General features: G+C 44.3%; 1 protein-coding gene across 2 annotated transcripts; it reads right to left on the bottom strand.

Annotated features, from left to right (window-relative positions):
• Positions 1–211: 211 nt before the first annotated feature.
• On the bottom strand, positions 212–12,021 carry arrdc2 (arrestin domain containing 2). 2 transcript variants are annotated; one of them, XM_070961329.1, is made up of 8 exons: positions 11,854–12,021; positions 10,700–10,954; positions 3,550–3,767; positions 3,345–3,447; positions 2,991–3,247; positions 2,703–2,865; positions 1,955–2,115; positions 212–1,654 (listed from the first exon to the last, which is right to left on the bottom strand). In XM_070961329.1, the coding sequence occupies exons 2-8, from the start codon at positions 10,950–10,952 to the stop codon at positions 1,601–1,603; spliced, it is 1,209 nt and encodes a 402-aa protein (XP_070817430.1). In that variant the 5' UTR covers positions 10,953–10,954; positions 11,854–12,021; the 3' UTR covers positions 212–1,600. The 2 variants fall into 2 exon arrangements, with proteins under 2 accessions (XP_070817430.1, XP_070817429.1); XM_070961328.1 differs by lacking the exons at positions 10,700–10,954; positions 11,854–12,021 and adding an exon at positions 5,332–5,764.

The raw sequence follows: 12,021 nt of genomic DNA, 5'->3' as shown, positions 1-12,021 counted from the left end.
AGTTAGTAATTACTGTTTTGATCCTCTGAGTGTAGCTCATTTCCACGATGAACCCTGCCCTTGGCAATGATATAGTTTTGAGTCACGGTGCTGAACATAATGTACCATTCCAGTGGCATGCAACATGCTAAACAGAGGCCCTCTGACATTTCCCTAACAAAGTGCACAGCTTACATGCCAGCCAGTTTGAGGGAAACACCAAAGACAAACATGATTTTGAGATATTTTCTTTTATTAGAAAAAACAATTACAAAACTTTGGCAAGATTGTGAACCCACAACTGCATTTGTATAAAAATACATTTGTTATTTTCAGTGCGTGCCACCGAAGTTGCACAGCTGACCCTGAAGACTTCTTTCATACTCCTAACAGTTTTTTGGAAGTTGAGGACAAAAATCCTCGAGTCCGTTATTTGGAATGTTTTTTCTTCCGTGTATTTCAGTGGCACCTCCAGCTCGAGGCTCGGCTTGAACGCTGAGCAGCGTGTTCGGGTTGACCTTCACAAAGCGCCCCACAGCATCGGGGCATCTGGCTCCCATCAAAAGCTTCAGGCCACATGGCTCAGACTTCTCCTCCTCCTCTTCCTACTCCTTTTGTTTAGCAGCTGGGAGAACTAATCTACGAGCCTCGTGCAGCTTTATACGCAAACTGCTCATCCTGTTTAACCACTGCGCTAAGATCAACAACCACAGCTATCCGACACTTCGGTGCCTTAAGCCTTGCATTAACACAACCCCTCTCTTGGAATACACCCACATACAATTCAACCGTTCTTGTTCTAAGGTTCCTTCAGAATACATTCATCTCTATGAGAGAACGACTCCCTGAAACTCTCATGCAATCTTCAACGGCATAAATAAGGCATACATATTTTTCCCTTTTACATATTGTGACCTGCATGCATACAATACATCTACATCGGCTTACTTGACCTGTCTGCTCCACCGTCACACTTTCAGATACAGTATGTGCTTAAGTAACAGTAGAAATCATCACAGGCACATTATGCATAGCAATGTAGGTTGTTAAAATCTACTGTGTTGCTAGTACAGGGGGAGCTGGAAACTGAATATAATTGCACTTCTGTCTTTACGCCACTCAAAGATGACAAAGTACTTCTAAACATGTGTCAACTTATCAAGAGCGTTGCTGTTTTTTTCAAATATCAGACCACCAGGTGCAACTCCGACTCTCCACCTGACAAATATCGAGTGACCCCCCCCCCCCCAATATGTCCCAAACTCCTTTAAACTCAACCTTTGCTTCACATGAGGGAATCCTTGACTGGGAGGTATTTGTAGCTCGTGTCACCACGAGCCAAAGATCACTTGGGGAGGACAGGAACTGATGGGGAAAAGTGACTTTCCTCACAACAGAACAGGAAAGCGTCCACTTTGTTTTATGGACTGGAAACGAAGTGGCCTCCAGTGACATCTAGTTCCTGTGAGCTCCGTCTCCTGACCTCTCCGTGGCGCTCCAGTCCCCCTCCACGACATTTGGTGGGACCAGGCACCATTTCTCAGAGTAATCCAGGAGAAGACAAATCTCTTGATTTGTTTCATTAATTTAAGTTGCTTGACGCTCAGGCGGGGCTCATGGTTCAACACGTCATGCAGCGAGGTCTCATGTTGAAGGGCTGAGGGTTGGGGTCAATCTGTAGGCAGGAAATGGAAATAGAGGATGAGGGTTAAGCGAGAAGATATTTTCATCTTTCTCCGAGCAAAACATCCAGTGCTATGATAAACTGAGTTTACACCCACTGATTTGTTTTCATGTGGTTACTGTGAGACAATTCAGCTGTGTTCTCAAGAGTTTCTTTGGCAGGAAAGAAATTTTAAAATCCATCTATTCAAAAAAAAACAAAAAACCCTCTCCCCAAACCTTTAGACATGCCAATCAAACTAACCAAACAGTGGGAGCAAGTGGGTGTAGTTTCCAGCATTTGGTGACTCACCTCGCTGTATACCGGCGGAGGTCGGAAGCGAAACTCTTGGACAAAAGCCATGAGTGGGCGCTCCTGGATTCCACTCAGATCTTCGGTGGGTTGCAGGACCACCGCGTTGTTGCGCTGCTCGGCCTCCTCCTCCGTCACCACAGAGCTGTAATCTGGAGGAGCTGCAGGGAGAGAGGCGGGATAAGTCCACAGGTCTGACTCAACAGAACAGCACAGGTCCAAACACTAAGCTGCTGAGTCATCACTGCAGTTAAAACTCTCAAAAAAACCCATAACATTTACTGCCTTTCGCACTAACAAACACTGACTTGATCCAACATGAATCCCTGCTGAAACAAAGCCTCTCTTTTGTTTATATGTGTTGGCTTCTGACCCAGTGATATTTTGCCAGACAGCGATCGTGGAAGAGAGAACAGGCCCATGAGTTGAAAGAGGTTAAAGCGGCTCTTTGAAAGCAATTGATCAATATTTAGTGACAACAAGTGACAATGACTCTATGAAGGAATTCAGCTGTTTAACCTGTAAAGCCTCTGGAACCTGTTTCTCAGTATGCTCAACTACTTCTCTGGTCCTATGAATCAAGATCACTGGCAAGGTTTGGAACAAGAGCGCAGACATCCTTAAACACCGGCTATGTTCGACTGGGTATGCGGAAAAGGTTTTCTGTGTCCATGTTTTAATGATTATCTGTCCAAATCCAGACCAGCACCTCTCTCTGTCACTCACTGCAGTACTAGAGGACACTTACGCTCAGGCTGCTCGGGGATGGCCATGCGCAGCCACTCCAGGTTGACGCTGTACTGGCTGCTGACGCTGGAGGTCCGGCTGCCGAAGGGATGGAGGGGGATGGTGCCTATGACCAGCGGCAGCTCAAGACACAGCTTGGATGTTCCAGGAACATCGACACAAACCTGGTGGAAGGAAAAGAGGAGAACCAGTGAGTGACATCTCAACTGAAAAGCTGCAGCAGCAGCAACGCGCATGGAAAGTGGCATTTGAATTTCTAAGAAATAAAGCAGCTGCTGGCTGAGCTCACCTTGAGCATGTACTCCACTTTGATGATGCGGCACTGCAGGATGGAGGGACCCACAGGTGGGATCTTGATGGCTCGACCGTGCCACGTCTCCCTGCATCTGGCGCCCACAATGTCGCCAGAAAGCGTGCCCACCACCGAGCGCTTCTGCTTCATGGTGCCGCGGGCGATGAACGTCTGTGTCTGAATGATGTAGGCTTTGGGCACCACTGATCTGGAGGTAGAGTTGTCGAACTCCGCAAAGACAGGTATCACCTCACCTGCAGAAAGGGAAAGTGCGTTAGCAATTACAGACGCTTCTAAACTGGGCTATGAACACTGTTTTTAGGAGGAGTTGTTTCAGGCATGAGCTCTCACCTGGTGTGTAGCCTTTGCGGTCGATCTTTGCGGTTACAGACACCTGTCCAAAGTTGCGGTACCACGCCCGTGCCATCTTGTCCTTCGTTCCAGCCTGTGGCGCCTGAGAGTGATGAAACCAAATGAGCAAAGTGCCTCAAAACTCCCAGAAAATCATGGAGCCCGTCAGGACACAATCATGAAATGTGAGGGCCCAGATGCTCACCAGTAAGGCCGGCGTGTTGATGTCGATGGGCTCGATGACTGTAAACTCTTTCTTGATCTTCTTGACGGTGGCCCACGGTCTGTGTAGCTTCACTTTGACCCAGTAACGGATGCTGCCGTGTTTCCCCTCGAAGGAGGTGACCAGTGTCTCCTCAGGCAGCTGGAAGCTGAATGGAAATTCATGTCTGCCAGCAGGAAGGACGGTCACTTCACCATTATCTGAGGAGAGGAGGTTAAAGCTCAGTCACTTCAAGAGTTCAGGGCAGTGAAAGGAACTTTAATGACCTGTTTCTACCAGCCTGCAAGGTGATCATCGACAAGAGCGCCATAAAGTAATATATAACACTTAAATATATATAATATATATAAAACAATTCAGCACAGTGACATAATAAACATTTCTTAATATTTACTGCTAGTGATCATCTGATTGTGTGTAAGGTGATTAACACAAGAATGAATGGCAGCAAATTACTTCAGAAGAAGAAGCAAAAGAAGATAAAACTGCACTGAACCTGCACAATTAGTTCAAACTATGAAAAAACAAACAACCACAAGAGTTCTTTGGAAATCCAGATAAATAAAGTTGACTTAGTGAGAGGGTGGACAGATCTTTTCAGCATGACTCTTGCTGAAATAGAAATCTCTCTGTCTTTCTCTGCAATCACATGGCTTCTGAGCCTGCTCAGAAGGGTGGTTCCTGCTCCATTGTGCTGCCTGAGAACATGTTTTCCTCAAGCTGTATTACACAGCCCGTCTCAGCTGCTCGGTTTCCCCCCCTCTTGCTGCACAGGTCCAAAAACACGTGTTTGCGTTTAACTGCCTCGATGTGTTTTGTGTCCCTTTGTTAGCTGGAAGCTCCAGCTTGATTTAAATAACAATACTGTCACTGTCAAATGCTCTTAATGGGTAAAGTGGGTTGCTGTGGGCTTTCTGCCGTATGTGCAAAAAAGCCATACAAACTGCACCAAATTCTGTAAAACACACAGTCGAGCAGTGAGACTGAACTCTGCAGGAAAACGTCATAAAACTGCTGAAGGCCTGGCTGTGAATTTCCTGTCTACACTTAAAACCAAAACAAGTCGGTGTCCAATGAATGGAGAGAGAAACCCGAGGCTCTCCCACGCAGCCCAGGAGAAAAACAACCCAGGCTTTCTTCGAATGAGGAAAAGTCTGATGTCAGCACTGTTCCTTTCAACAGATGTTTTCACAATGAGAAAGGAGTGCAGAGACACATGTTGCAGCATGTTTTGCTCTCTTCCTATACAGCAAGGCTTTGTATACTTCTATACAGACAACAAATTTGTCATGTGGCAGAGGAAATAAAAACAGGGCCCTGGGAGAGCTTTTGTCACTGAATGACTGGATCCCTGAGTGCTTGTTTTGAGCTGCCTGGTTCTGAACGTTCAGTTTGACACGTTTAAGGAAGTTAACAATTGTAATCTTGAGTTTGACATTTGTTTCATCCTCAGATCATTCAAGCAACTTTGCATTTCCAGTAGCAAGTGGATAAATCAAGAAACAAAACAACTCTCACAACCAGGTTACGGGACATTAATACAACCAGAAAAGCTTTTAACTAGATTATGAAAACAACAGTGTTCCCAGTTTGCAAACAAACAACCAGCTCAGTGTCCCCAGACACATAAACCACTTTCATTATTGTTGCATGCGCTGGGCATCTGCTCAATGAGTCCACGCAACTAGATCATTTAGACAAGTTTTCACACAGGCTGCACCCTCTGCTTTCTCCCCCATCACCGAGCCTGCACAGCGGACTGACCTGCCTGCAGCAGCACCTCTCTCCGGTTCAGGTACTCCACCTCGTCGCTGTAGTTCTGGGTGTATGCGGTGCTGGAGCCGGCGGACCGGGACTCGGTCCAGTGCACTTTAGCGAATCCCTCGGCGTGGAGCTTCAGGGAGTCCACCCGACTCTCCCCGGACAGGTCCACCACCACCCGGCCGGACACCACGTCCCCACTGCTGAACACCGGAGGACAGTCCACCTCCGGAGAGTCGAAGACGATGTCAAACTTTTTTAACTTGTCGAAAATCATTTTGTTTGCAGGTTGTGCGAGTCCCCTGAAAAATAGCGTTTCCTCTACTGATGCTCTGCACGATGTGAAGTTTGCTGGAGAGGATCTTCGGATGTCTTTTGTTCACTTGTTTAGAGATCAAACTGTTGAACCTAGCAGGACTGAGGCTTTATGGAGGCTGAGAAAGTGGGCGGGATTTCTGAATTTATTATGTAAAGGCTCTGGAGAGGGCTGAGGGCTGGTGCTGCTGCCTTCAGGTGCTCCTCCTTGGCACCGACTTATCAGTACTCCAGTTGTAAATGAGACATTTTACTGCCTCAGTGGATCAAAATGAAAATAAAACTTATTCAGAAAGTTTCAGACGGTGAGCAGAAGAAGAGTTTTCACGTTCACAACAAACAAACACTCAGTTTGACACCATTAACAAGCCAAGAATCATTCTGTACGTTTAGGTTGCTCTCCTCTTGTCAACAGCTCCAAAACCATCAGAACAAGTCTGTACAAAGACTGAGAACAAAACCACCTTGTGATGCCAGCATTACCAAAAATGATAACCACCATAAAGTTTCTTCACAATTCCCTGACAGCCACACAGCTGAGAACCACGTCTTGACAATTTTCGGATGTCATGAAAACTTCACTCAGTGCAGCTCTTTTCACAACGGCCATATTTCCGGACTTACAATGAAGGCAACATAACAAACATGCACACTGGGTGTGGAGGCAGCAGCAGCAGTGAGGAAAACAGGGCCTGCGATGATTGATGGTTACAGGTTCTTAGAAGAAAACAGGCTTACTGAGCATGCCTCCGTCTGGCAGAGATCCGCCCTGCGCAGCTCAGAGGGAAGTCGTTTGACTCTGGACCAAAGCTGTTTACTTCACTTCTTCCATGTTGCTTTGAACATACTGTAACACAGCCTGGGCTGCTGCACACATGGAAAACACACAGCTATGCACAAAAGCATGCAGCTTATGCCACCAAATCCCCCTATGAAAAACAACAGCAGCCGTTCAACCTTCGATAATAAAGAGACAGCACACAGGAAAACTTCATGTTCCCGACTGTAGAAGACTTGCACCAACTAGGTCACATGCATGAAATATGGCACACATGCAGCCTTTTCCTAACACACCAAATCCACTTCCAACATGTGCAAACAAAGCAAACTGAGCAGAATTGACTTTTCTACTGAACTCAGTAGCAGTCAACAAACTAAACAAAAACTGCTTCATTAGCTGTGTTAGTCTCTTCATTCAATACAAAGCTCTCAGGCAAAAATCAAGTCTGGTCTGACAAAAACAAAGTTGTTTACGCCTTTGTTCCCTGGGAAGAGTAGTTAGCTCTCCAGTGCCACCGACTGGCGATGTGGAGGCTGTGTGCACATCTGCAAGACGACCGGGATGCTTCTACACAGCCTGAACTGGACAGAACATGTCTGGGAAAAGTTGTAGCAGTGTGGGTAGATGGTGCTCCCAGAATAATAAAGTATAAGTGGGCTTCAGGAGGGGCTTTCCAACTGGGTCTTCCCTCTCTGTTGCTCCTTGCAGCTTAAGATAAAGGCAGAAAGTACACGTAGGTTTCATGGCATCTTTCTTCCAGTATAATTAGTTAAGTAGTCAAAAGAAAAAGTGAAAAGTCCTGATTGGCAGCAGAACTCTGACACATTTGGGAGACAATTTAGCAGTTTTTGCTCAACATGCATCCAGGAAGCTCTGGCCTGGTGTGACATTAGGCCCAGCACGCCACCTGCTGGTGACCAGGAGCAGCAGCCCGGCTCTAACTAGGCTCCCTGCGCCGGTGCTGATAAGCTGGACGCGGGCTTCCCTGCACAGAACGATGGGCCTGATAAACCCTCATGCCTGCCAACATGTTTACTGCTGCAGCAGACTAAAGCAAATATTTATAGTTGTGAGTTTTTTTCTTTGTTTACCCAAAGAGCTGCTGAGTGCACAACACTGCAGAAAAAATATTTACAGTGAAGGCTCGCATGCCTTTGAGCAAAGAGGGCCTTTAGAACAGCGGTCCCCAACCACTGGTACCGATCCATGGGCCATTTGGTACAGGATCGCACAGAGAGACTGAACAAAAAAATAATTTATTGATCATCAGAGTCTGAAAGAAGTTTTGAAGAAGTTCCGTCTGTGCCTCTGTACACGTCAAACCGCTTGTCTTGGTTACGTGATACGATAGTAAGAAAAGTAAGCCCACAAGCTAGTGGAAACTAGTAAAAAACAAACGTCTTTGGAGAACTTCCTCAGAAAGGGGAAAAGGACAAATGATGAGACAGAAGAAGAAGAAGAGCCTACAACTTCCAAGAAAAAGAAAGCTGCATTTAAGAGACAATATCAGCAGCCCTACTTAAAATACGGGTTTGTCGCTTCAGGTGATTCTCGCGCACCAAGCCCACTCTGCGTAATATGTGGTGACAGGCTCGCAAATGAGGCAATGAAGCCTTCTCGTTGAAGAGAAACAAGCGCAGGGCCCCCACTAATTACAACAGCTACGTTCAGGGTAATAGTGAGTTGTATTTTTAATAAGTCATTTTTATTTGTTTCTATGCCGGTCCGGCAAGTTATTGTTTTATGTGAAACCGGTCCCTGGCACAAAAAAGGTTTTGGACTGCTGCTTTAGAAAGTGTATCTTCAGTGGTGTTTGCAAGAGGAAGAACACCTTTTCAAAAGCTTTCGAACCCCTAAAACTAGAACAGCTCCTCTCCACTGAACCTCACAGATGCATTTCTGCCTTTAAGGCAAAAACAATCACCCAGCAAAATATTTTTTTATGGAAAACTAAGAGATAAATGAGCCAACACCATGTTGGAAAAATGAATGGAGAGCAGCAGCAGCATACTATGTGGTGGTGGATGAGGGCGGGCAGCAGGGGAGCCACGTGGTGTTTTCCTGGTTGCCGCGGCAACCACAGGCTGCATTTTTCAAACAGCCCCCACCCCTTCCTCCTTCCTTCCTCCTTTGTCACTTTCTCCTCATTTCTTGTCCCAAGTAAACAGAACCAAACGCAACCACCTTATTTCTACTTTTTCACATTTATACCTACTGTTCGTTTGAAAGTGCACACCAGGTCCACAAAACGGATCTGCTCTTAGGAGAATTCCTTAAAATCTGTCATGTAACATGATATTCTTTAAAAACTGAAATATATTGTTATACCAAGCAGTTTGATTTTGTTTCCGATGTGATTTTATATAACTCTACGCATTTCATTATACATTTTTAGCTTCAGTTTTGTTTTTTATTGTTACTTATGGTTTTAGTGTTTGGATAGCAGAGTATTAAAGGGATACAGGTCGTGGTGTAGGGAAATTTCTAATAGATAACAAATTGATATAATCTTATAGTATATATCTGTCATATTGGCCTCCTTTATGCTTTATTTCTAAAGGATGAGAGGTGCTCAGGAAACAGCCTGCAGCTGAATGTGAAGCATGTGAACTCAGATAAACTAGTCCAGACGGCCCAGTTTGTGTTTCACTTTTGATTTCGAGTCACCTCATGTGAGCAAATCTTCTCACCAGTGACCACATCAAAACCAGATTTTATTTGGCAGAGGAGGATTGAGCACCAATAATGCTTGAACATTTAGTTGATTAGAATATTGTTCAGTCGCTAACTAACTGCTGTACAAATACCAAAATTTGGTATTTGTACAGCAGTTAGTTAGGGACTTTATTTGCTTTTTACAGAGTATTTATTTTTAGTTTTGCATATTTTCCTGCTTCATTATCTGATTAATGTTCATAGTTTTTCACTGCTGGTCTGAGCAGGTTACCAGTTTGAAGATATCACTTTCAGCTCTGGTCACTGATGGTAAATGACATTTTTAATATTTTACACTAAATAATTCATACAAAAAACTGATGGATAATTCAAGTATTCGTCAGCTGCAGAACATTAGCACTGCAGCTCAGTTAAAGGGTAATGTGTTACCTTTGTCACAGTGTATGATTTAGGCAAGATATTAACATACAAAACCTGCCTAGTGCACGTTTAACCACAGCGAACACACGATGCAGCGGCTGTAGCAGCAAATGACCTGGAAATGACAAACCGTTTGTATTGGTATCCTACATTCAACTTGTTTGGCCTCCAAAGCAACAACACAAACTCTGCTCCTATTTGAGAGTCTGCTTCTCGTGTCCATCCATATTTATCTGCCCAGACGGTCAAACCAAATACAGTTTACAAAGAAGTCAATGAAACATTAACCACTGTTTATTTACTTAGTCACTATGGCCTATATTCTTTGCCTTTCTGATTTTTAAGCTGCCTGGTGCCTTTCACACCGGGGGGAATTTTCACACTGTACAGCGTTATTTCCAGTACAACTTAGGACTCAGTAAACCAGTTGTGTTTATTTGGACGCGGCACTAATGGATTTGTGTTTAATGTTAGGATTATGTTATCTGGCAGATGTATCTGGACAAGCTGGCGTCGACCTCTCTCTCTGGTTTCCATGCAACACATTTGGCCCAGGTGGCTTCATTTAGCAAAATGCAGCAACTACAAGACACAGTGGCCACCAGCTGGCACGTGACAGCAGTTTCAATAGCACATTATTCAGACTATAGCTGCTACAGCTGCAATACATGCTGAAAATACAGTTACTATGTATATCACAGCAGAGCTACAAATGATGGATGGTATCTTACGAGGATATTATACAGATACACTAGGGGATAAGAGAAAATGCAAAAACTGCAACAAAGTTAGCACAAATGACGTAAATGTGCCCCCCCCCCCCCATAAGTCCAGTCTGATCATCACAACTGAACTCTTTCACCTGCCTTGTTTGGCTCTCTTCCCTGAACAGGTACAATTAAAATGCATTTATGTTGCTAAATTATTACCAACATAGTTTAGGGTGGAAAATAAATGACATATTACATGCAAAACATTATATGGATATTTTATTATGCAGAATCATTGTGTATTTCAACAACAAAACCATGAAAACAAATCAAATGATACATTTAAAATGGAAACAAGACAGCAGTGAGCTATAACTCACCTGGGGTTTACCTGTGATTATGCTACAACCCATATACTGAATATTAACCATTCAGGGAACTAAGACCCTCTGAAGCTTTCACCACTGACCTCGGATCAGATGCTGTCTCTTCCTGAAGTATGTGATCTTGGAGGTGTAGTCGTTATAGACGGAGTTCATGCCCCGGTTCTCCAGCCAGTGTGCTGTGGCCACCCCTCTGCCCTGCACCTTCATAGAGTGCACTCTGGTGTCCCTCCGGAGCTCCAGCACCACCTGACCGGACACCACCTCCCCTCCGATGAACGCTGCATCAGCCGGACCATCCAGCTCCAGCGTGAAACACTTTATGGGGCTCACCGTCATCGCTGTGAGTGAAGACAGTAAAAAAGTAAATGAAAACACACATTTTGACAACGCTAAGGGCTAAACACTAAACCATGGTTTACAGTAATGTTAGAAGTGTGTGCAGAACTGGTTTTCAGGTGCTGTAAAAAACAAACTGCAAATAACCAGAGCCAGTTGGACGCATGGAGGAGGGGACCACAAATTAAGTCAATTATACATGTCAAGTCCTGTATTCACTTTTTCAATAATATCATGCACTGCTTATGGGGTGGTTTTAAATATGCACTTCCAATAAACAGAATTTAATACTGGATTTGACTAATTTCTCTTAGACATCTTATTTTCAGGGTGGGGTTGGGTGGTTGTCTTTAGGGTCCCTGACATGCCAGGGCCAGTCCTTCAAGTCCTCACTGCTCTGTAGCCTATTTTTGTTTTTAAACACGTTTTTGGAAAATGTTAAATAACATCATATCATAAAATTTCCATCTGGTTGGAGCTTTAACACTGTTAAACACACTGGTTACTGAAGAATTCCAGTGCATCCTACCCTGTTTTGTATGATTTGAATATTCAGACAAACTTTCACCAATTCATAGAAATTACACATTTTTCATCTTTCCATGGTCCTTAAACACACTCTGTGTAAGTGTAAAGAATATCTTAAAGCACAGGCCAAATATTTATACAGACGTGACGTCAAATAACAGCAAATAACTGACATTTTGCCTTCAGTCTACATCGTGTAAGTAATATTGTAACAGTAGCTGTGCTTGGTGGTTAATTTCTGTACTGATATTTTTCTGCTTGCCTATGGTGAATTTCATGAGCGGGTCTCAGCCAATCAGGATAGAGAACCGGCAGTTCCTTTTATAAATACAGCTGTGAGTGTTGAGCTCATGTTTAAAGGTGTCAAACTCACCGGCAGGCCAGGAGCGAAGCAGTGGACTTCTCAAAGATGAAGTTTGCGGTGAAGGAGCCGGACTGTGTATTTATTACGACTGGACGTTCAATAGAAGCAGAGACTTTATAAACGGTGGCAGCTCTCAACGCCCAGAAACACAGCAGCTCTCTGTATTACACCAATGAT

This window comes from Chaetodon trifascialis, chromosome 4 (genome assembly GCF_039877785.1).
Source record: "Chaetodon trifascialis isolate fChaTrf1 chromosome 4, fChaTrf1.hap1, whole genome shotgun sequence".
NCBI classification, from domain to species: Eukaryota; Metazoa; Chordata; class Actinopteri; order Chaetodontiformes; family Chaetodontidae; genus Chaetodon; species Chaetodon trifascialis.
The sequence above is the reverse complement of the archived record's forward strand: the minus strand, read 5'-3'. Positions and strand labels throughout refer to the sequence as shown.

Coding starts and splice junctions, on each gene's coding strand:
- arrdc2 (XM_070961328.1), bottom strand. CDS start 5,605: ATGATTTTCGACAAGTTAAAAAAGTTTGACATCGTCTTCGACTCTCCG. Junction 3,448..3,549: donor TCAACACGCCGGCCTTACTG/GTGAGCATCTGG, acceptor CATCACTCTCAG/GCGCCACAGGCTGGAACGAA. Junction 2,866..2,990: donor AAGTGGAGTACATGCTCAAG/GTGAGCTCAGCC, acceptor TCCTTCCACCAG/GTTTGTGTCGATGTTCCTGG.